Genomic DNA, 25,840 nt, shown 5'->3' on the forward strand with positions numbered 1-25,840 from the left:
AATAGCTCTTTATTTTATTTTTATTAAAAAGAATCCACACAATATGTTCTAATTATATTACCTCTTCCCCAAGTCCTCTCAGGTTGCCCCATCTACTCAAAGTTCAATGTCCAACCTATTTCTTTTTCTCTATTTTTAAAAAAACAAACAGGCAAACTAACCAAAAAGAAAAAATAAGAAAACCACACACTCACATACACACAAAAAACAAAAAGTACAAAACAAAAAATTGGAAGCTATAATATAAAAGCAAAAGACCTCTGAGCAGTGGTGGCACATGCCTTTAATCCCAGCTCTCAGGAGGCAGAGGCAGGAGATTCTCTGTGAGTTCGAAGACAGACTGGTCTAAAGTTCCAGTAAAGGTAGAGATATTGCACAGAAAATCTCTGTCTCAAATAATGTGGCTGCATTTTAAAGACTTGGTATTGAAACCAGCTCTCACGGATGTGACACTCATATATTGATATTTTAGCCAGCGGAGTTATCTGGCCACTGCTTCTTAATCTATTTTGTGACGACCAATCTGTCTGGGGATAACTCGGGCCTTGTAGACTTTTGTTGACTGCTGAATGTATTTCTAGTTCTCTTGTGATGTGGGGACAGGAAACAGACTCTCAGACACATTCACACTCAGAGAAAACAGACACTTGACTCTGCCAGGGTGCCTGCTGGGGCCAGATTTCCAGTTGGAATAATAACATTTAAAAATGTTGTTATACAAATACTATTATAGCTTCTTTTGAAATGGATGTTTTTTTATTAATGTTTCACACAAAGGAGGAAAATGTTGCTTTAACTAATAAGACATGTGCTTTTTTAGGTTACAAAAATAAAATTAAGGCACACTAAAGTCATGAAAGCTAAAATGAAAAAGAGATGATGATAATATTGCAGTAAACATCATTTTCTAACATTATAACCTTCGATCTATGTGTATGAGCTCCGATAATTGTCAGACACAAGCATACTCTTTGTTCTGTTCTTCAAAGCGTTGAAATATTCTTTCGCATAGTCTACGTAGTTATCTTCTTTATATTTGTGTTCTGAACAGGTTGGAAACGCATTCACAGGGTTGCCAGGATACAAGGAGATGCGTGTTCTTGAATTCAGGTAAAGAGATGTACTCTAATAACGCGAGTGTGCCATGCTGCTCTTTGTCTGAATGGACTAGCCTGGTGTTCCCCACACAGATTCTAACAGCACGTGAATGGAGTGCTGCAATAATGTTACTTCTGGTGAATTAATCAACACTAATTTTGTGCAAGTGAAACTGAGTTAATGAGCGTCAAAGTAATGTATCCATGGAGATGTAGCTCGGTCTGAGGCTGGACTATAGTAAGAACCTAGGCTTTGTTTAGACCAGCTATACAGCTCTCATTAGGTACTGGATCCTGGAGTCAGACTAGAAGTGACTTCAGGCTTTCTCTGAAGCTTCTCAGTGTTGTAGTAAGGTAACTGTCAATCCTCAGGGCAGACACTTCCAACCCTCCTTTTCCGGAGGGACAAACAGGTTAAAGGAATCAACTAGCCTACTGTGGACAAGCAGCTCTCACCTGAGGGTGGAGGAGGGACTTTGAAATGAAATAGCTCATATTCCAGGGCTTTCTCGTTACCTCCACATGAGAGTCTTCTATTTGGGAGCTGGGCAATTGCTTTTGCATGGATGTTGGATACTGGGACACAAGTTGGGGCTGTGCTTCATGTTCTCAGCAGTACTTGCGCTGGCAGCAATCATAGCAAGTATTTATGTAGCATTTATAGTGTGCCTGTGTGTGTGTATGCACGCGCGTGTTTCTCTCTCTCTCTCTCTCTCTCTCTCTCTCTCTCTCTCTCTCTCTCTCTCTCTCTCTCTCTCTGTGTGTGTGTGTGTGTGTGTATGGTGCCCAGTTTCCTTCTGTAAAGAAACCAGAACAGAGAAAATTGAAATCACTAACCCAAGGGCACATAACTACCTAGTTCAGGGAGGCAATGCCTGATGCACTATCTATTTGACATTATCCCCTTCCAGCTGAGCACTGCAGCACCTCCACATGGCCAGAATGAAGATCACACTCATATGATAGCCTGTGGCACACATGACCTCTAGAGTCATTTTGTCTAGCTTGTCTGCTGGGAATGCTGCCTGTGCACCTTGGGCTGATGGTTTTGAGTGGAGTACTTGATCTCAACTTTTCCTCTGAATAAAATAAATTCACCTATGAGTACCACTTTAAAAATGCTTCTGCAATACTTTGGGGGAAATTAACGATGTCTTTGTTCTTTCATCTCTTCACATGCAAGGTGGATATTAGCAGTCCTTAATGAATCTTAATGAGGATTAAGTGAATTAATTTTTGAAAAGCGCTTAGCACAGTTTCAGGTGTAGGAGATGTTCTATTTTTTTTTAAATTTTTGTTACTTTGTGTATATGGGTGTTTTACCTGCATGTAACTATATACTGCATGTGTGCAGCCCCCACCCCCAGAGACTAGAAGAGGATATAGGGTCCCCAGGGACTAGAGTTACAGCATATGAGCTGCCATGTGGGTGCTGGGGATCCAATATGGGTCCTCTGGAAGAGCAGCCAGAATATGCTTCCAGAACTGCTAAGCATCTTTCCAGACCAAGATCATCTGTTTGATGCCTGTTTTATAAAATAAACAAAGACTAAACACCATGCAATGTACCGGAGGCTAGCTGGTCAGACCTTTACCAATGGTCTTAGTACAAAGTGCTCTTAACTACGGAGCCATCTCTCCAGCCTGCCAGTCCTGATTTTAATACCAGCAATTGAAATCTTCTGATGATCTGCCAGTAAGCTGATTTACAGAGATGAATCACACACTTAAGAAGTATTTTTAGGGTAAGTTAAAAAAAAACTGTAAAATCCTTGGCTTTAAGATGACTTCTTTTTTTCTTCACCTTCATTTCCTTTTGTCTTTTGAAACACAATCTTTCTATGTAGGCCTGACTGTCCTAGAACTCAGCATGTAGACCAACAGCCTAGCCTCAATCTCCCTTTCTGTTTTAACTTCTAGCACAGTTAAGATCTGATTTGGTTACATATTTTCCTTAAGAAGACATTTCAAATAACAATGAATGATGTGACAATTACAAAGATAATTGAACTCTAACTGATACTATTGTTATTTCCAGGTCTCCTCAGGAAAATGGCAGGTAAAAGTCTCTGGTATTTTTGGTATTTCTGTGTTGTCCACTGTTAGTATCTAGTGCTAGGGCACAGAAGAGCACAGCTCAGGTCTCCGGTCTCTCCTAGTCTCATTGTGCTACTCCTTATAGGCCAGAAGTGGGCAAGCTACAAAGAGCCATGATAAACATTTTAACCTTTGAAGGCCAGAGTCCCTATTGCAACTTCTCATGCCATAGACACAGGAGATGCATTGTTAACTAAAGAGGACAGCTGTTCCCCAGTGAAGCTTTATTTGGTCACTGTCTGTGGTGGTACACACCCATAATCTTAGTTCTTAGACCCGAGGCAGGCTGATTGCCAGTTCAAAACCAGCCTGGGTTGCATAGTGAAATTCTCTGTCCACAAAAAACAAACTTGCCAAGACAAAAATCATTTTTTCAAAAAAATAATTTAATTGATTTTTATTTTATGAACCGTGATTGATGTTTTGCCTGTATGTATATCTATGTGAGGGTGTCACATCCCTTGGAACTGGAGTTACAGACAGTTATAAGCTGCCATGTGGGTGCTGGGGAATTGAATCTGGGTCCTCTGGAAGAGCAGCCAATGTTCTTAACTGCTGAGCCATCTCTCCAGCCCAATGAAAACCATTTTATGAACACTGAAATGGGAGTTCCAGAGACATTAGGCTGAAGTTCACTCATAGGCTAGGGCTGAGAGCTGACTAACTATTTTAAATAAGTTAATTTAAAATAAGAATAAAACACATTAGCAAACACACTTTCAAGTTCTCTGTGCCATTCAATCAAATGAACTTTAAGGTGCATTTGATGAACTTGATGATAGCTTATTTGTAAAGATAGTTGTTCTTGAAATCTTAGGAAGCACAATGCAAAGACACAATCAGTCACCCCTGTTTTGAAAGTTGCTGGTTTTGTCCATGGATTCTTAATTTACTTCTCTTAAAAGTCTGGTAACTACAAATGGAGTCCGTGAAGCAAATTCATGGCTAACTATAGCAGTGTTCGGCTATTACAGAAATGTTTCTTCATTGCAGTCGGCTCGGCATCTTTGGCTTCCATACCTGTGCATCTGTGTATTCAGATACTGCTTATGAAAACACTATAGAGCAAAAATCAAAAACAAAGATATTGTAGTGAATGTATACAGGCCTTTTTGGGTTGTTATTATGCCCCAGATAGCGTTTACATTGAGAAGCATTCTAGAGAGGATTTAAAATATTGGTTCTCAATCTAACCTACAGGGGTCACATACCAGATATTTACATTACGGTTCATAGCAGTAGCAAGACTACAGTTATGAAGCAGCAATGAAATAATTTTATGGTTAGGGTCACTACAACATGAGGAGTTGTATTAAAGGGTTGCATTAGGAAGCTTGAGGACCACTGTTTTTAATTTTAATTTTTTAAATAGTTTTTTTTTAAGTTTTACATACCAATCCCAATTTCCCCTTCCTCTCCTCCTACTAGTCTCCCCACCTTCTTTCTCACCCCATCTACTCCTTGGAGAGGGTAGGACCTCCCATGGGCAGTCAACAAAGTCTGTCATATCACTTGAGGCAGGAACAAGGCCCTTCCCTTTGTATCTAGGATGAACAAGGTATCCCTTCATAGGGAATGGGCTCCAAAAAGCCAGTTCATGCACCAAGGATAAGTCGCATGTCCACTGCCAGTGACCCCCAAAATTTCCCAAGCTACACAACTGTCACCTACCTTCAGAGGGCCTAGTTTGGTCCCCAGCCGTCAGCACGAAGTCAGTGAGCTCCCACTAGCATGGGTGAGCTGTTTCTGTGGGATTCCCCATCACAGTCTTGACCCCTCTGCTCACATTATCACTCCTACCTCTCTCTGACTGGACTCTAGGGAGCGTTGTATCAGCTTCCATCAGTTACTGGATGAAGGTTCTATGATGACAATTAAGGTCATCAATCTGAAGGCCAATTCAGGCACCCTCTCCACTATTGCTTAGATTCTTTTTTTTCTTTTTATTCTTTTTACTAATTTTACATTTTTCTCTGTTTCCCTCCTTCTCTACCCTGCCCTTCAACCCTATCCCATGGTCCCCATGCTCCAAATTTACTCAGGAGATCTTGTCCTTTTCTACTTGCCATGTAGATTAGATCCCTGTATGTCTCTCTTAGGGTCCTCATTGTTGTCTAAGTTCTCTGGGATTGTGAATTGTAGGCTAGTTTTCTTTGATTTATGCCTAAAAGCCACTTATGAGTCAGTATATATGATCTTTGTCTTTCTGGGTCTTGGTTACCTCACTTGATATGATGTTTTCTAGATCCATCCATTTGCCTGCAAATTTCAAGGTGTCATTATTTGTTTCTGCTGTGTAGTACTCCATTGTGTAAATGTACCACATTTTCCTTATCCATTCTTTGGTCGAGAGGCATTTAGGTTGTTTCCAGGTTCTGGCTATGTCAAACAAAGCTGCTATGAACATAGTTGAGCACATGTCCTTGTGGTACAATTGAACATCCTTTGGATATATACCTAAAAGTGGTACTGTAGGGTCTTGAGAAAGGTTGTTTCCTAATTTTCTGAGAAATCGCCATACTGATATCCAAAGGGGCCGTACCAGCTTACACTCCCACTAGCAATGCAGAAATGTTCCCTTTACCCCACAACCTTTCCAGCATAAGTTGTCATCAGTGTTTTTGGTTTGGCCATTCTTTCAGGTGTCAGATGGAATCTCAGAGTTGTTTTGATTTGTATTTCTCTGATGACTAAGGATGTTGAACATTTCCTTAAATGTCTTTCAGCCATTTTAAATTCCTCTGTTGAGAGTTCTCTGTTTAGATGTGTACTCCATTATTTTATTGGATGATTTGTTCTTTTGATGACAAATTTCTTGAGTTCTTTGTATATTTTGGAGATCAGACTTATGTCAGATGTGGGGTTAGTGAAGATCTTTTCCCATTCTGTAAGCTGTTGTTTTGTCTTGTTGACTGTATCCTTTGCTTTACAGAAGCTTTTCAGTTTCAGGAGGTCCCATTTGTTAATTGTTTCTCTCAGTGTCTGTGCTACTGGGGTATTTAGGAAGTGGTCTCCTGTGCCAATGCATTCAAGTGTACTTCCCACCTTCTCTTCTGTGAGGTTCAATGTAGCTGGCTTTATGTTGAGATCTTTGATCCATTTGGACTTGAGTTTTGTGCATGGTAATAGATATGGATCTATTTTTATTTTTCTACATACAGTTATGCCACATTGTTTAGACTCTTAACCGGGGTTATCCTTGTGGATTCCTGAGACTTTTCCTAGTGCCAGGTTTCTTGCTAACCTGAAGTAAGTTGAAAGATGCATGCAGTGTGTATTCCACTGCATTTAAAGTGCTTGAATATTGTGGAATTTGGTGTGCATGGAATGAGGGAGGTCACAGCAACCAACCCCAATAAACATCTAGGGTTGACACCTTGGTTTGAAAAGGTCTTTCTGATCTCATTTACATTATTATAACAAGTATTTATGAAATGCTTTGTTATTGGGCAAACACCATGCATAGAGAAATGAATAGTTTTTGAGTTTTGTCTTTTAGGAATGTGTAGGGTGATAATCCTTTTTTTCCTTAAAATGTTATCATTTTAGTACCCTTGTAGAATAGTAAAATGAGGATTTGTATTTGTATCTTTTGGCTAGTGAGGACATTTTGTTTTAGAGAGACAGACTGTCTTGTTGAAAGTTACATGACTAGGAGCTACAGATATCTTGACCAATCAGAATTTGGGTTTCTACTTTTAGTGATTGTAACCTGCTCTGCACTATGCATTCAAGAGATCTAGCTGTTTAGTTCCTTCTTATGGTGATCAGACTGTGGAAACAGCCCTGAATCTTGAGGTTAGCCCTAGTATCAAACGGATGGGTAGTAGCCATTTGCTGACTGCTAACAGTCCTGTGTAGAACATATTTACTGTGTAGTAAATATGAAGTTACTACACTAGTATAGAACATTAGCCAAGACAGGATTTCCAAAATTGTGTAGTGTTATTGGGTAGTGTCAGCTAGTTGGCCGAACTGATTTATAAATTTGATATGCTGATGTTCTGAGTTGTTCATGAGCGACCGTGTAGAACAGAAATAGAGAATCTAAACTCTGTCCTCCTTTGCCACCGGCCTTTAGATGCATGTGAAATTTTTGATTTGCTTTTTACTATGTGCAATCCCCACTTATTACACAGACTCAGCAGAACCCATTTGAAAGGAACAGATAGTATGCTGATCTGGCAGACACATGTCCTAACTTCAGCTTCAGGCGTTGTAAGCAAGCATACACTTCCTTTCTAGAAGAGAAACATTACTAGAGAGGCATTGTCTGAATATCCCTGAAATACCCTACTCTTATTATTAAACTTGAGTGATGATAAGTAAAATGTGCACAGCAAAATAACCGATCGGGGTATCTGGGGTGAGAGAATAAGGGCGAATCTTTCCTCCATATGATTGACGCCAAACTGATGGGTGCCAGGGTGATTCACACTGAAATGCACCTCAGGTTACTGGGTGTGGGCCCAGCACAGCTTTCTTCGATCAGAAATGTTCTGTCTACCTCTCTTGTGGTCTTCCTTGGCATCTTGAAATTTTAAAAAATTTCCTTCATCCAGAGCAGTCTTTGCACTTTATGACTTGCCAAAATGCAGCTTTCCTGGGTCACAGTGAAGTTCTTGGCTTTGAGAATACATGGTTTCTTGGTATTGCAAGTATTTCTTTGAGCTCTTGTTCCAAGACAAAAACATGATAATAAATTAGAGTATCTTTCTGGGTCATTTTATCTTTCTTAATGAATTTGTCTTTACTAGAGAAGGTACGTTATAGAAGACGTACTCTCTTTAGATGAGCAAGGCAAATACTGGGAGGCAAAATGATACGTTGTCAGCAAAGAACAAGGTTGGTAATCTAACGCAGACTTCCCGATTTGCATAGACTTCTCATCCAAGAACATTTCTCACGATCTTCTCTCCTTCATGTTTAAAAGCCATGCAAGGCGCATGCTAGCCTGTCAGTAAATGAGTGCTTGACTTTCCTGGCCCAGTATTTCACATACTGAGGAAGCCATTGGAGTTCTGTTAGGCACAGCCTCATCTTCTTCCTCTTCCCCCCTACTCATTTTCCTCTCCCCTTCCTCCTTTTCTTAACTTTTGCCATTGTTTCCTGTCATAGAGTCATGCTAACACCACAAGAAAGTATAATCTGTTGTACGGATACTTTGAGGAGGAGCCCAACTTTCTGAATATACAGATGTGATTTATCCGACCAGGCTCTCAAAGAATGTGGCATTGAGTTGTGGGTGACCCGGAAACAATGTATTAAATGAGTACTGAACACAAATGAACAAAGAAAATAGACATACTCTTCAGGGTAAAAGTTGTTCTTTTTATATTTCGGGACAGAAAATATTTCTAAATATATCTAAATATTAAAGATGAAGTGCCCTTTAAGTGGCAAAACTTAAAATGATCTGATCTGTTTATATTAGTGATAGCATCTATCACTTTGTCATTACTTTTGGAAGTATTTATTGAGACACCATGAGCTAGGCATTGTTCTGGATGCTTGGAATGCATTACTCTGATGTTTGGAATAACAACTGTGTCCGTCCAGATGGTGGGAGAGATAGAACATGACCCATGTTGTCAGTGTGAGAAAGAAACTCCCCCAGGAGGTGCCAGTTAAGCTGAAGCATAAAAGGCATAGGAAGGTGAAGGAGGCATGCGCACATCCGTTCATGAGTATAAGGGGATGAATGGACTGGGGGAAATAAATGGGCATGCAAAGATCTGAGGATTGGTGTGTGGCTGGACATCAAAAGACCAGAGGTTTCCAAAGAGAAATGGGGAGTTTGGCATGGTAAGTTGGAACGAGAAGGCATCCTCTTATTGTTTTATGCCTTGAAATCATCATATTGTTCCTTTCCTTAAAGAGAAAGATCGAAAATGACTCACAGATTAACCTTTTAGCCTAAAACATTGAAAGGCTTTGATTGCTGGAGGAGTTGAGGACATGCCCTCCACATGTCATAACGGCTTTCAGTCATGTTCACCCTCTTCCCCCCTTTTGTCCCCCCATGTTCCCACTAGTGCCCTTTCTCTACTCAACGCTATCTAACTAGCTCCCCTGCTGCCTTGATGCCTCTTCTATTTGGAATGTGGCTGAGGGTCTGTTTACTGGAGTATCAGTCATCACTTTTTAAGTACTCGAAGTCACCCTTTAGAATAGGATGCTTGTCAGATCTGGGAGGAAATCAATATTGAAAGGACCCAGAATTTCTTTTTCTCAATGTAATCAATTATGTATGTTAACAGGCAGGGTGGGGAGGAAGGTTGGAGAGGTCTGGTTGCTTACAGGCATCCTCTATAGACTAGGGTATCATCTGCACCGTGTCTATCAGGACAGGCCCAAACTAGACAGTACTTACAGGCATCCTCTATAGACTAGGGTATCATCTGCACTGTGTCTATCAGGACAGGCCCGAACTAGACAGTACTTACAGGCATCCTCTATAGACTAGGGTATCATCATCTGCACTGTGTTCATCAGGACAGGCCCGAACTAGACAGTACTTACAAGAAGGAAAGGAAGACTTCTAAAGACCACTGCATGATCCCTAAACCACAAAAGACAATTCTTTTCAATCGATCTTTTTCAAATGGGGAATGCACCCACCAACTGTGAGAGTTTTGCATTGTCTAGCTCATGTATTCCTTCCCCATAGGAAAACCCATGAGAAGTTACAATCAAAAGTCTCTTTCATAAGCTCAAACTCAGAGGAAGTTGGGTGATGCGAATGACCACTATCATCAAACCAGGGCAGTTTGTTATACTTGTTTTTAACCTATGGGGATACCTTTAAAGAAGCCCCAGTACACTGGTGCCCATGTGAAAGTAAAGCTCTCACCTCTAAGGGGATAGGATTGTTAATTCTGGAGTCAAATGTGAGTGGCTGTGTCCTAGAAACATAGACTTCATGTTACCCAAGTTCCATGTTCTGATGCGGTAAAGATTTCAAGGAGTTTTATAGTAACAGGATAAACAGTAACAGAGGCTCTTTCAAATACAGTGAGAGAAACATGGACAGATGGGCACAGAAAAGCAGGAAATGTCAGCTGTAGGCCTTAGATGGCATCTGATGGCCATCTTAGCCTTTCAGTGGTGGAAACTAGGGGTCTGTTTGCACAATCTCAGGAATTTACCTCCTAGTCACAAAGATGTTAGGTCACACACAGAGAAGGCTAGTACATGTCTATGAATAGAACTAAAGATGACCCAAGATAATTTGCCTCTAGTCTTGCAATATTCCAAACTTTCCCATCATTGAAGTCCTAATCAGTTAATCAGCCTTCCTGAAGGTTCAGTAAAGATGACATTCATTCAAGAAACTTCATTTCATGTCTAGATTTCTGCTTATGTAATAGACACGGGGCAGCTCTCAGTATGAATTGCCAAGATGAATATTGGCACTGGAAACTTAAGAGGAGAGAGAGGCAGTCTCAATAACAAAATCTTTTTACAAGCACATGAAAGTTGTAATCGAGGAGGTACCTATTCAATTATGGATGATATACTCACACACATATGATATACTCATGCATATATCTACATCTGTGCACACAAATATATAATTTCCTGGGAAGATGCTGTCTGTTTTTGTGTTTTGAGTTGGTAATCACTTGCTGCCATGGAATGTCTGAAATAGATATATTCCATTACACATCTGGCTTGAGTGCTGTTTTTGTTCTTGGCCCTGGAGGTATCCTGTGTACCAGATGTGCAGGCTGTGTGAAGAGGCAAGCTGGGGGCAGTGTGGTGGTGACGGACACAGAGATGCCCTCATAATGACTCTGTCAGGTGATTGCTTGGAGCGGAAGCGGAAGCCTGGCCTCACCACATCTTCCCTACAAAATTCCAAGGAGCCTTTTGCCTTCTCTTCTAACTTTATTATTGTTTCCTTAACAATATTCTGAAAATATAAAACCTTGAATAAGCTTTTGTGAAAACTGACCGAGGTAAAGGCATGTTGAGAGCACATAAAAGCTATTAGCGTTTAGTTGTGGAGATGCCTGAGTGGGTGGGTGACTGACTGTTCAGGAGACACATTCCCATCGGCTCCCAACTTTATCTTCTCATGTTATTTCTTCAAATGGCTAAGGAAATGTAAAACAACACACCAGCTACTGCTTGTTTGTTCTCCCTCCTTTGTCCCACTCCTTTTCACTTGCTTGTACAAAGGGTCAGTGAAAAAGCTTACTTTGGAAATAGTTGTTTGCTACCACTTCCTGTTGTTCCATTTCATTCATCAATGAAGGAATCATCGAAAGAAAAAAAGATAAAAGAGAAAAATCAAAAAACCCATAAGGATTTCTAAGTTAGAAATAGAATTAGTAAGCATCAGAGTGTTGTAAACAGGTCAAAGAAAAAAATCATGTCATAACACACTTTTCAGTTTTGCCTTAAATTTATTGAACTCTAAATTCTCTGGCCCATCACTCAGAAGTAGGTCTCCTGAAAGATTCACATAGCTGTCATTTTAGAAAATATCCTAGCCTGCTCTCTGTCTGCCTGTCTGTCTATCATCTATCATTTTTCTATATTAGAAAAATAAGTTGCTTTATTTTCAAAAACATTTAACTTTTTACCTAAAAGTTTGATTTTTTTTCTCCTCAATAAATATCTGTGGTTTAGTACCTAACTTTTCTAATAGCAATAATAAGAAAATATGAGAAAAACTTTATATTCTTTTGGGGAGGAGTTAGAAGGTATGTGTGTATATGGGCATGCGCACATCCATGTGTACATGTGCATACACGCATACCATACAATGTGAACAGAGGTTAGGGTCAGCTTGTGGGAGTTGGTTCTCTTCTTCACACTATTGTGGGTCCAGGGATTGAACTCAGGTCATCAGGCTTGGTGGCAAACTCCATCATTGTCTAAGTCATCTGAACAGACCAGTATATCTTTTCTAACAGAAGTATAAATTGTAACGAATCTTGATGCAAGAAATATCTCCCAGAGAAGAGAAGAGATAATACATTCTAGAGCCATATATAAAGTGACTATGCCTGGGAACATAGGTTTCGGTTGCATCAAAATCCATGTGCCAATGTGAGAGTACTTTCATGAACTTTTCATGGTATTAGAGCAAAGAAAGTCCTAAGTCAGCATATTTTTAAAATATAGTGGTGGAGATATCAGGGAGGTGGGTCATGATAAAGTGGAGAAATCTCTGTTGTAGACCCCTGATATTATCTTAGTTTTGGGGTTGTTGGGAGCTGGGGCTCTGTTTTGCACACTCTGAAGGATTTATCTACTAGTAACACAGGCGCTAAGTAACCCACAGAGGCGGGCAGTAAATGGCTATTACTTTGGCTCTGGCCTTGCAACATCCCAGCCTCTCCACACCACTGAAATTCTGATTAGTTTGGCAGCCTCGACAGTTAGATTTTCTCCCCATGAACTGTTGCTCACATTGAGGAGGAAGGAGGAAGGGAATTATTGAAAAGAAGGGAGTTGGCTTTGAAAGAAAGGGAAATGGTTCAAAGTGTGGGGCATGAAGAACCTCTGATGCTGTGATAGGGTTAACTCTGTGGCTTCCTTAGAATTCTTGTCCTGGTATTGGAGCTATGGCCCTCCACTCTCTGGGGAGGGGAAGAGGTGCCACGTTTTGATAGAAATTCTTGACCTAATGCTGTCTCTAGACCCAAAGCTGCTTTCTTGTGATGTTTTAGCTGGACCTAATCTGTTCCCCTATCATCCATAGTGGGATTGATGTTCTCTATGAGGCTACCTTCAATGGTGAGGCCATCAGCAATACCACCTGGGACCTCATAAGCCTTCACTCCAACAAGGTGGAAAACCATGGCCTTGTCGAGCTGGATGATAAGCCCACTGCCGTTTACACAATTAGCAACTTCAGAGAGTATATTGCTGAGACGCTGCACCAAAACTTTCTGATGGGAAATTCCTCTTTGAATCCAGATCCCAAGTCTCTCCAGCTTGTCAATGGTGAGTTGAATATCACTCCTGACACCCGAATGTAATTTCCCTCCTTTTCCGATATCGTCTGGTGAAGATTCACCTCACTAATATATATGGTTCTACTTTCTTAGACTGCACAAGACAGGACCCATGCTGATAAATGGAGCTTCATCCTACAGTCATTTGGGATGGATTAGTCCTGGGCTTCCTGGAATGTGTCTTCCAGGAAGGTCACAGAGGGGGAAAGTGGAGAACAGCATGGCAGTTAGAAGCAGCTTGAGGGGGGAACAGAGTGTAAGAAAAAGGAAATATGAACCGCAGCAGGCTACAGTGCTACACGGCAACTGCAGTGTGAGCCGTTGAAAAGGCCAGTGGGCCAAGGCTTAAAAATTGGCAAAAAAAAAGAACCATGGAGGAAAGCTAAGGGAAGCTGGCTTAAGGAGCCAAATGCTGAGCCCAGAAAGCTCAACACTAAGTTCGACCTTCAATAACTGTGGCAATCCTGTCATGGGTCATAATGAGCAGATGGAGCTGGGATCATACAGGAGAGGGGGACAGAGTTCTAACTTATTTGCCGATATTGCCTATTTTCTGTTTGCTTTGACATGATGCCGTCACGTATGGGCCCTTTAACCTTTAAAACTTCCAGCATAACATATTTAACTGAAGCGAGAAAAGAGGAAAAAAAACATACGTTGCTAAAGTGGAGAACTAGAAACATACTTATAACGATGTCTTAAAATTGTTTATTTATATGGATGTGTGCACATCACAGTGTCTGTGTGGCGGTCCTAGGCTGATATGTGGGAGTCTGTCATTTCCTTATACTATTTGGATCCTGGGGGCTGAACTTGGGTTGTCTGGCTTGGTGGTTGCAGGGACCTTTCACACTAAGCCATTTGCTGCTGGCCCTAAAGATTCATTCTTAGAGGAAGAGGGTAACACTCTAATTTATCAAAGAATGACTTGTGAGTAATGCATCCCCAAGACCCAGGACATATTCTATGACTCTCCAGAATGTTTATGAATAGAAAATTGGAAGTGACATATAAGAAACAGGACTGAGGTATGGAGAGGGATTGTTTGAAACTTAGCTTTTGCCTCATGTGAGTGTGGTCTCATGGAAGCACAGCTATTGTGATTGGCTTACCATTTGCGCTGTGTTACAGATTTCCAAGTTTGGTTTACATTTTGTCTATATAATAATTAAATCAGACTGCAGATCAGGGTTGGAGGGACCGAGTTTCGTGAGCACAGCAGCTTGCTCAGACCGTGTTAATTTGCTGTGGCACCTTTCAAACAGCTTCCTTCTACGGTCGAGTGTGTGCCTGTGTGCTGCAGATCTCAGATACAGCAGTGGCTCAGAAATGATGCCTTACATTGTCTTTCCTCAGTGAGAGGAGTTTTGCTCCCCCAAACAGAAGACATAGCTTCTTGGAGCACCGAAAGTTCAACTCTTCAGGTGACAGCACCCTCTGCTCTGGTAAGCCACTGTGCCTTAGGCCAGCCCTACCCCCGAAACCTCTCCTCTTCACAGCCTCTGCCACTTTGGCATCGAGATTTTACCTCACTGCCTCCATTTCATGCATTCTTCTGCCTGTGCCTGGATCATCGCTCACAGTGGTCAGCTCAAGGGAACCAAATATTGGTTCAGAAAATTTAAGCCTTTCTCAGTGGTTGAATGAAGTTTGGATTGCAAACACCATATGGGACACAAGTACTTGCTGCTCATACTTGTTAGACGGTAATTAAGCTGGAAGTGCCACTGAGTTGTTTTTTCGTTACCTAGAAATAGGATTTTTTTAAAAAATAGCCAAGACTACACATTGATATTCATAACTACAGAGTAGAAATTTTTTATTTCAAGGATTGTGTATTGAGGGAAAGTTGAGCACTGGCAGTAGAATAATGTATGGAAGGGAAAAAGAGTGAAGATATTGCCTAGCTGAAAAATATTCCTATTTTTAATCCTAAAATTAGTCATTCTCTTAAGTGAATTTTATTGTTTATTATTATTTTATGTGTGTGTACCCATAATGTATGTGGGGGATGCACACGGAGTGTGGAGATCAACAGGCAGCTCTGGGGAGTTGGTTCTTCTCTTCTGTTTTTGTGGGGTCAGGCATGCCTCTGAACTCGGGCTGCAGGCTTGTGCAGCAAGCTTTCACCCAGAGAGTAGTCTCGCCTGCTCACAGCCTTCCTTTAAGTCGGAGTGCAACATTTCCATCTGTGCAGAAGCAGAACGGAATGAACCGTCCCTTTTGTTCTTACCATCCCCTTTCCCCACCACATCTCTATTTCCCATTTCACTTATACAGAGATATTGAGGGCAAAAGAATACTTCCTCATGTGTGTGAAGCTGCAGAATTGACACCACCAATGCCAACACAAGGACTCCTTGTGTGGGGATGGTTCAGTGTTAGCACAGGGACACGTAGGTGGGGGTGGGGGACTCTTCACATCCAACAGCCACAGATAATGTTCTTACTTTCTTAAAATGTCTTTGTACCAGCTGTTTGAAATCATTAGTTCTTGAAATTAGATCTCTAATGGGAAAAATTTGAGATTAAATTTCAGATTAAACTCAAAAAAATTTGAGATTAATATTATATCATTACCCCTTTTCTTTCCTCCCTCAAAACCCTCCCGTGTACTACCCTTGCTTTCTTTCAAATTCATGGACTCTTTGTCTTTAATTGCTTTTATGTGCGTGTGCACATGCACACACACACACACACACATACACAAACACATACACACACACACACACACACACACACTCCTAAATGCACAAATACAACTTACTCAGTCTATATAATGTTACTTGTTTATATGTATTTTTTCAGGACAACAATAGAAATTAGAAAGCAAATTCATTTGATCATTCATATATATAACCATCTATTTTACTGAGCAACTTAATTTTAAGTGTGGAGTCATGAGAAATATACTTTTCTTTTTTTTTTTTCTCCTACTGTGTAGTTGCTAGGAATTGAACTCAGGACCTCTGTAAGAGCAGCCAGTGCTCTTAATCTCTGAGCCATTTCTGCAGCACAGAAATACACTTTTCACTGAGTACTATATTAGAGATGAGATCAGACAAGAACGGGCACATTCAGGGACGTATGGACGGAAACAAGCGCTGTATTAGAGGAAGAATGGTTTGCGGATATTGACGTCAGATGGCACATTAATTAGGTGTTTGCTTACCTCTCCATTCAAATATATTTATTTTGTGCTTTTTATGTGCTAGGTACCAAGGAAACTAAGCGGAATGAGGTGTGGTCCTGCCCATGAGACATTTGCAGACGGGTGGCAGACAGATTTCCAAACAAATAAGATGACACAGTGTTACGGGCGGTCACCAGAGATGACCACTCAGACACAGAGGAGAGCCAATTAAGAGTCTTTATTCCAGCCAGCTGGGGCCACACCAAGTGTTCGGGGACCTAGGTGTGGCTCCGAGTGTCCACAACTCCCGGGTTTTGAAGGCAGAAATCTTGTCCAGGTGTCTCGCTCAGCAGCTGCAGGGGACTTTGCAGAGTAAGCAGTTTGAAGACAGAGAAGCTAAGTTCAGCAGGAGGGAGTTCGGCACAAACAGGAAGCTAAGATGAGCGGTGAGCTAGAGGAGGTTCTGCACAAACAGGCAGTTTTAGCAAAGCCTAAGATAAGTTAGCTAGGACATCCTACGATTGTTTCTTAGAATGGCGTTCGGTAGTTTTCCATGGGATTCTACATCAAGATCAGAGTCTAGTTAAACCTGGACACAGCTTCAGCAACAGTACAAGATGGAGAAACCTCTGTCCTATCTGTTCCCATCTCAATAGCTCCTCTCCTGCAGTCCATCCAGAATGTAGACGCAAGGCTACCTACAGCGCCACTTCTAATCCCATCATCCCGGGACCTCTCTAACTGTAGGCGAGCTGTGATGGTAGTTTACACACCGAATTAAAGATTTTGGGGATGACCATAAAGGCCAGTCTGTAAAGGGCCTGCCACTCAGACATGACAAACTTGGTTCACATTCCCAGCATCCACATAAAAAGTGGGTGTGGCAGTGCTCATCTGCCACACTAGTGCTAGAACAGGGGTGCAACAGGGTCCCCAGAGCTCGTTTATCTAGACTGTTGGTGAATGAGAAACCCTGTCTCACAAACTAAGATAGAGGGTGAAAGAAGAATATATGTAGCGTCAGCTTCTAGACTCCACATCTCACGTACCCCCAGCTCCAAACACATGCCCATGTATGCACACACACACACACACACACACACACACACACACACACACACACACACAGTGAAAAGACAAGATTTTCTCTATCAGCCAGAGGTTGCTAGTTGGTACCATTTAGCTGGATTCAGAATGGGACATGTATTTTGAAACTAATTTTAAAAAGGTAGTGTCTAAACGTTAGGTTTTTTTACATAAGAATTCAGATTTTTATCTTCTTTTGAGAACTAGGACTAACTGGTCCCATGAAGTCTCCATTCCCCTCTGTCCCAAAGTTGTCAATGTTGCTGTGGCTGTCAAGGATGGCAAGCACTGACTAACTGGGCTTATCATTTAGTTACGCTGTGGTGCTCCATTGTCCCTGCAGCCAAACTCTTTATGAGAGTGACAGCTGCAGGAAATTAAGTAACCATTTAAGAATGCTAGAGTATGTAAAAAAATTATTAATACATAGTGTCATGCATGTGTGTGGAGTAAATGTGAGTTTTTGTCAACATGTGACATGATCAAATAAGGGTAACTGGTCATCTATGGCCAAATATTTATCATCATTATATATGTTGGAGATAATTGACCTTAGCTATTTGAAATGGGCCACATGGAAATTAGAACCAGTGAAACTGACCAGTGTAACATTAAATGCTGAATTAAAAAGAATTTGTGAATTGAATTTGTTACTAGAAGCATCTATTGATACAATAAAGAAATCACCCATCTAAGTTCGAGTGGGAGAAACAGCAGTACTGGGAAACCCAGAGCCATGGCTTTAAATTCTGATGGTTCCTCTTTTTTTCTTCTTTTCTTCTTTTTCTTGTGATTGTTTTGGCCATTTAACTCCTATGAACATCTCTTCACCTGTAACACACAAGGCATGATTGGATTACCTGATTCTAGAGTCTTCCTAGGTTTAAAATTGATACATTTATATGTTGACATGCATGTGCATACTCCGCTCTCCTCCCATTCCTGAAGAATGGGTTGATAAACTCCCTGAGCCTTTCACAAGTTAATATAGTTCCTTGGCTTCCTTTTTCTTTCATATTCAGGATTGCAATCCATTATCCTATTGTTTATTAATTAAACTTTTACTGTCTCCTTCAAATCTATTCAGAATAACTTAGAGATTTTAAGGCAAAATCCAGGGAAGCTTTGTGTGTCTATGTGGTGCTGAGTTACACAGGTTACCTTGCATACAGGTCAGCAATTGCAAGTCACTTACACTGCACAGTTATACAAGACTAACTGTGCTACCCATGGTCCCAGATTCCCGAAATGCTACTGTTGACTATGTGAGTGCTGAACGCTGTCTGTCTGATGAGATCCATCCGCTCTATGACCAGTCTTCCTCTCTTCAAGCTCACACCTGTTGGAGAGCCCCTAGGAGGGTGTTTTTCTCCCTGTTTTGGAATCTTTCACTTCCTCCCTACCTTGTTTGCTGTTGCACCTCATCATTTGAGGATGGCCTTCTGCTTCCTCCTTCACACACATGCATTTTCACTTGTACCGTACATTTTACTTCAGCTAACTCAGCTTATTAGAATATTGGACTCTGGAGATGGGAGAGATGGTTTGGCAGTTAAGAGCACTTGCTACCTTCCCCAGGGACCTGGGTTCGAGTCCCAGCATTCACATGGCTGCTTACAACCATCTCTAACTCCAGTTCTTGGGTATCCAGTGCCTTTTCCTGGCCTCTATGAGACCAGGCATCCATGCGGTGCAAAATATTCATTCACATAAACTAAAAACAAAGAAATCTTAAAAAAGAGGAATATTATATGCCAGGCTAATGTCTAACATAGATTAAAATACACAAACTACCACTGCATTATGACTCTTTGACCTATTAACAATTTCATCAATTAATTTCTTTTACATAGAGTAGCTTTCATAAGATTAAATAATTAGCACATTCAAGGGTTGTATTTCTATCTACTTTCTATTTCTAAAGCCAAATGTTAATATAAAGTTTGGAGAAAGAGAAAAGTGCATTTGAGGCATGCAGCAACTTCTTCTTCTTTTTTTTTTTTGGTTTTTTGAGACAGGGTTTCTCTGTGGTTTTGGAGCCTGTCCTGGAACTAGCTCTTGTAGACCAGGCTGGTCTCGAACTCACAGAGATCTGCCTGCCTCTGCCTCCCAAGTGCTGGGATTAAAGGCGTGCGCCACCACCGCCCGGCATGCAGCAACTTCTTAAGTATGTCTTTTTATTTGAGACAACAGCCCACATTGTGATATGGTGACATTTTTCAGAAAAAATAAAGGCCTCTAATTAAACATCTTTCAAAATGATGAATAAAACTGTTAATTATTTCTTCCTGTTGTGGGTAGTATGTTGAGGTCTGTGCAAAGAAAGTTATATATATATTGCTAACTTCTATGTATTTAAAGTCATTTATGCCAAAAAGATAGAAGGAAACGAAACACCCAAAGCCGGAGAAACAGAGTTCTCTCTCAAGTGTTCACTTTGTTTTGAGTCTTGTAACTATGGTGTTTCACCTGGCCCTGTTGCAGGTGATTTTAAGAGGCTATGTGGGTTCTCTGTAGATTTTCAGACTAGTAGCTCGCTGAACTGGGATTCGATCCCAGACTACATCCTTCAAGGACTCTTGTGTTCCTCCCACTCGGTATTTCCTTTCCATGTGGTTCTTTTCTCTCTGATGTGATGTAGCCTTTTTCTCCCTCCCCAGGATAACACCTTTCAAGCTGAATGGCCCTCAGCAGGTGAGTCTACCACCACCAGTATCTCACCACCTGGTTTCAGCTCTGGTCCTCCCCCAGTGACTGGCAGGGAACTCCGGGCAGCAACTGCTCTGGGTGATTCAGGGTCTACATCTAAATTAGTCTCCCCCTCGAAGGTGGTCCTCAGTTCTTCCCTGGAGGTTTTATAGGGTAGCCTCTTGACTCTTCATTCTGTTACCCCAGCAGTGCTTGAGATGGGCTTGCCTGTGGCTTCTGAGGGAGGGACTTCTGGAGCCTCCATATTAGAAGATGGTGAGAAACTTGAATCACTTTTCATAATTGTCTTCTGACTTGGGGGGCAAGGGCTTTAGAGAGATTCTAGTGGAGCAGAAAACAAGGTAGCATCCCTTAGGGAGAAAATGTCTTGGGAAACGTGCCTGAGAAGAAAAAACAGATTTAAGTAGTCAGACTGGAATGTAAAAATCACTGTATCTTAAGAAATGGACTTGGGGAAGTAGGGTGGAGATCAATTGCAAGATACTTTGAAGGTCATATTGAAGGATATGTAATTAAATTACTGTACCTACTACTAACAAAGGACTCTGCCTGCTTGAATATGGTGAACTACATCAAAGAAGATTATTCCAGTTCTAATGAGATTATGGGAGAAGCTCTAAGGAGTTTAGGTTATAGTAATATTGTGGAGAATATAAACTAGGAAAGTCACAGAGCAATAGAGATGGAAACAAAATAGTTAATCCTCTAGATCAGTGGTTCTCAGTATGAGGGTTGTGACAATGATCCTTCCCCAGAGGTCATCTAAGACCATTAAAAAGCATGGATATTTACATTACAGTTCATAATCGTAGCAAAATGGCAGTTATGAAGTAGCAATGAAAATAATTTTATGGTTGGGGGCAAGCACAACATCAGGAACTATATTAAAGGGTCACAGCATTAAGAAGGTTGAGGACAATTGCTCTGAATGTTGTGGGATAGACTGTATGTATGAAAGAGAAAATGAATAAAGATATAAATAATGGGTCTAGAATTTGGAACATGAGGGAAATATAAAGGATAAAGACAATAAACATAAAAGAGAAATATAAGATCCAGAAAAAATTCTCCATAAATTTCCAGTGAATTCAATCTGTGTTTTTCAATATGGTTAATGCTTTATTTCCATTGGACAAAAAGGCAAGTGCTTGAGGATTGTTTTAATAATTAAATATTCAGCTCAGAGAAGTGGGTTATGTTCATGAATTCTTATCCTGCACTATGAATTTTTGATCGCATCTTCCCGCACTATAGATATTAAAGGTCAGAATTGTCCCTGGTAGCTGGAGAAAATAGGTAACTAGTTTTATTGAAGAACAAGGGTTTCATTTTGTAGATTAACTAACAGAAAACCCTTTTTTTTTTAAGGATTAGCCAATATTGAAGAACCAGAAGATGCTTCTATGGATGTAGTGCCTTCAAGCTCATTAGTTAAACCTGTGCCAAAAGAAACAGTACCACCCATGGAAGATTCTGGCATGACTCTCTTGACACCTTCACCACATCTGACCTCTTCTGTCATAGAAGACCTTGGTAAAGACACAGCTGCACCTTCTAGCTTGGATTCCTTGACTTCCAAAGTCGCAGACCGACTGGATGTGAGCCCATGGTTTCCAGACACCTCTGAAGAAAACGAGTTCATTTTTGAAAGTGGTTTGGGCTCTGGGTCTGGGAAAAATGTGGATGTGATCACTTGGCCACAGAGTGAGACTTCACCAGAGAAGACCACTGAAACACTGTCACAGTCGTGGCCTGAAGATGAGTATGTACTCTTGCCAACGGAAGGTTTAGAAAAATTACCTATAGATGGTAGAGTAGATTCCACAGAACAAACTACTGAACCTTCAGAGCATAGAGATGGTGATAGATCCACCAGTTTTGCAGAGGAAGAATCCCTTGGTGGATTTACTCTACCCATCTTGGTAGAGTCTGCAACTCAGGCCACATCTCTGTTTTTTCCTAAGTACACATCAGATGCACCAGACACTGATTCTTACTCAGCTACCAAAGCATCCTCTTTGCTGGCAGCTCTAACAACCTCTGCTTCCACTGAGCAAACAGAGGGAGTGAATATCATTCCAAAGAAAGATATGGTGCAAGCAGAGCCATCCAGTCATGAAGGGCTTCGCGGTGAAATTTTGGTGGAGAAACCAGATATGCAACCTGTGTGGACCATATTGCCAGAATCAGATATAGTTTGGACACGAACTTTGTCCTCAGGGAAATTGTCCAGAGACACATTGGCAAGTACCCGAGCGAGCACTGACAGGCTCTGGTTGAAAGCTTCCATGACACAGTCTACTGAATTGCCTCCAACTACCAGCTCCACCCAGCTAGAAGATGAAGTAATAATGGGCGTACAGGATATTTCATTAGAACTAGATCGGGTAGGCACAGATTACTATCAGCCTGAGCTAACACCAGAACAAAATGGCAAGGTTGGTAGCTATGTGGAAATGTCTACAAATGTTCACTACACAGAGATGCCTATTGTGGCTCAGCCCACAAAAGGAGGTGACTTGAGTCACACCCAGACCGCAGGAACATTGGTGGTGTTCTTTAGCCTCCGAGTGACAAACATGATGTTTTCAGAAGACTTGTTTAATAAAAACTCTTTGGAATATAAAGCCCTGGAGCAAAGGTTCTTAGAACTGGTAAGCATAGATTGTAAAACATGAGTATTAGTGAATGTTATGTGAATCCCTTCTTATCCTCAGCACACTAAGTCAGAGTCCAGAGAAGTACTTTTCCATGGGCATTCATTTCCTCTTACCAGGCAGCACCATGGCTTTGGCTGATAGGCGAACAATAAGACAGGTGAATTCAAGAACTGGAAACATGGCATTAGAGTGATGTGAGGTTAGATGCTGAAGATTATATGGCAGGGATTCTGTGACCGAACTAAAATATGAAAGGAAATCTCAAACTCACTGTGAGACCCATCTTTTGTGGGTGTTCATATTGTTCATATCTTCATTGTTGGGGGCCCTTCAGCAAAACAGAGGGAATAAACTCTAAGCATCTAGAATGGTTTATGAGTTACATAAAGTTTATAAATGCATCATGAAGATCTCATGATATTCATAATTTATACAATGAAACCATTCCTATTTATTGTTTTTTTAGTTGCTCTATAAAATAAAGGTTTTCGTTATGGCATTCTGTACATACAGATCATTATATTTTGCTCACACTCAATCTTGCATTCCATTCCCTGTCTTTCATCACCCTCTCACTGCTCTACCTCATCTTCCCAAATAGGCCTCTTCTGTGTGGATGTCTTATTTGTATATGCATAGGACATGGGGAGCAGTCATGCATGATATGTTTGTACATATAACATGTGTATGCTGTTAAATCCAGTTATATAGATGAAGAAAATTGGATACTTTCTCCTGCAGGGACAGGAGGTCTTATATTTTGTCGAATACACACTAAAAAGGAAAAAAAAACTCACACGAGCATTCTTTTTGTTTGCTTTTGTATGTTTTATTGCCTTTCTGGTGTGCATTCAACTAAACGTTAAGGAGTGGCAGTAAGCATGATCATTTTGTCATTTCCAGTTGGTTCCCTATCTTCAGTCGAATCTGTCAGGGTTCCGGAACTTAGAAATCCTGAACTTCAGAAATGGCAGCATCGTGGTGAACAGCCGAGTGAAGTTCGCTGAGTCTGTCCCTCCAGACGTCAACAATGCCATGTATATGATTCTGGAAGAATTTTGTACTACTGCCTACCAAACCATGAACTTGGATATTGATAAGTACTCCCTGGATGTGGAATCAGGTAACCACAGTGCCTATCATCTGAGGCTTCTTAGTAGAATCCAGTAACTGTTCTTGTGTTTTTTTCTTTTTCATTGAGTCAAAGTAAATCTGATACTTACAGGAAGAAAAAAGGTCTGCATCAGACACGGTCTTGAAAATTAGTGCAATAAGTGTTTCAAGGGTCTCTCACATGTCGAGGAGACAATGGTTGCTTACAAAGATTTACAAAACAACCATCGTGTTTACCTCCCAGGCCTTTTTCTACACATTCTTTCCAGGTCTCTTTCACTTACTCTGCTTTTGCTTTGTCTCTGTGTTGCCATGACCCTAAATATGTCCTTTCTTCTTTCAATAGATGCTATATAGATAAACACTTTAAGTTTCTATATTGATTCCTTTTAAGTTTTGTACCAGTATCTCTGCATTTTTGTGTGTGGTTGTTGAACTTAGGGCTTCCACATGCTAGACAAACCACCACTGAGCTACATCCTCAGCCATCTGTTTTTGTTTTGAGACAGCTCACCAAAGTTGTCCAGGCTGGCTTTGAATTACCTCTGCAGGATAAGCAGGCCATAAATTTGCAACCCCTTGTCTCATCCTTCCAAGCAGTTGGGATTACAGCCCTGAGTCTCAAATCACCAGGCCTTGCTTTACTGAACTCCATGTTTCTCTGTACTGATCAGGCTTCTCTGAGACGTATTATTTAATTGCTGGAGAACCCCTGCTGGAGTGTATTTGGCATATTCTACGTATACTAAATTGAAAGTATTTAAGAGCGAATTCATACTTTGTGCATCCTTCTACTCTTCATTTAGTCTATGTTTCTCAGTCTCAATCAGAAACGTAGGAAAATCTGGGAAGTCACTCTTGGTTTGGTAGTTCCCATCCCTGCAACGTTCAGCTGTTCACCAAACTTACACTAATACTGAGTTATAAAATATCCCCAAACCAGGCTCTTTTCTCTGTTGCCAAGGTTACTAGCCTATCCAAATGAACACCATATCTCAAATTGACTACTTCTTTCACTTCTCTAGCTCCTCCACCTGCCTCTTCTCCAGACCGCAGCCCTAATACTCTGTAAATCAGCTTTTAGATGATCTTACATGGCTGCTTTATGTGTATCAATGGCTGCATGGTTCAACCCCGTCTTTCTTCCTAGTATACTCAGTGATCTAACCTTTGGCCCACCATAGTCTAGTCAGATTGTGTGTTTCAGGTCCTCAGACACCCAGATCTTCCTGTGGCCTTAAAGGTTTTGCTTATTACTACCCCCTTTGCTTAAATATTTCCCGATTAGTTTAGGCCTTGGTTCAAATGTTGCTACTGGAAATCCCCATACTCCACCCTGGAGTTAGTCTTCTTATAACACTATGGTCATTTCTCTGTAGAATGTAGCACACACTTTTATAATGTTCTCTTGTGTGGACAGTGCTTAACAACCATTTCCCAGCCGAAATTTCCATGAGGACGTGTCTCTGTTGTAGTCAGCACTTAGCCGAAACAGCACAGTACTCTAAATACCCGAGAGAATATTCTCAAAATAAACCACCGTTTTTATTTAGAAGAACTTGAAGCAGAGAACACCACTGGAACCTGAAATTTTGTTTTATTTTTTTCCTTCTCCACACCAGGGGATGGTGTTTTTGAGTAGGAGTCAGGTGGAGTGTCTAGCATCATATTTCTGTTGTCCCTTTATTCCCAAACTTGTTTGAAAATGAGACCCACTTTTTTCTAAGCTGGGGGAAAATGCAAGTCTTCCTTCCCTTGAAATCTTTGAAGGATCATTATTTATTGCAAATGGGAAAATGATTTCGCTAATCTTCCAATATCCAAATCTCTTGTTACATGAGCTCTCTGAGGCTGTTTGTACAGTCTTGGCTGTGTGGTGTGTGGAAGAAGCAATTAATTATAATTTGTAAGGCAAGAATGTCTGCCTTCACTTCATCATTTATCATTTGCATGGCCCTAAACAAGCCATGTGAA

The 25,840-nt window shown here is 40.9% G+C and overlaps 1 protein-coding gene across 1 annotated transcript in view; it reads left to right on the forward strand.

The window, feature by feature from the left end:
* Impg2 (interphotoreceptor matrix proteoglycan 2) overlaps positions 1-25,840 on the forward strand; it is a 76,043-nt gene that overhangs the window by 44,511 nt on the left and 5,692 nt on the right. Inside the window, 7 exon segments of the mRNA XM_005345137.1 lie at positions 1,052-1,110; positions 3,136-3,156; positions 12,910-13,154; positions 14,522-14,610; positions 20,045-20,348; positions 21,462-22,747; positions 23,657-23,876. Of these exon segments, the coding sequence (XP_005345194.1) occupies positions 1,052-1,110; positions 3,136-3,156; positions 12,910-13,154; positions 14,522-14,610; positions 20,045-20,348; positions 21,462-22,747; positions 23,657-23,876 (2,224 nt within the window).

The sequence above is a fragment of the Microtus ochrogaster genome, chromosome 2, assembly GCF_000317375.1.
Source record: "Microtus ochrogaster isolate Prairie Vole_2 chromosome 2, MicOch1.0, whole genome shotgun sequence".
In the NCBI taxonomy this organism is placed as follows: domain Eukaryota; kingdom Metazoa; phylum Chordata; class Mammalia; order Rodentia; family Cricetidae; genus Microtus; species Microtus ochrogaster.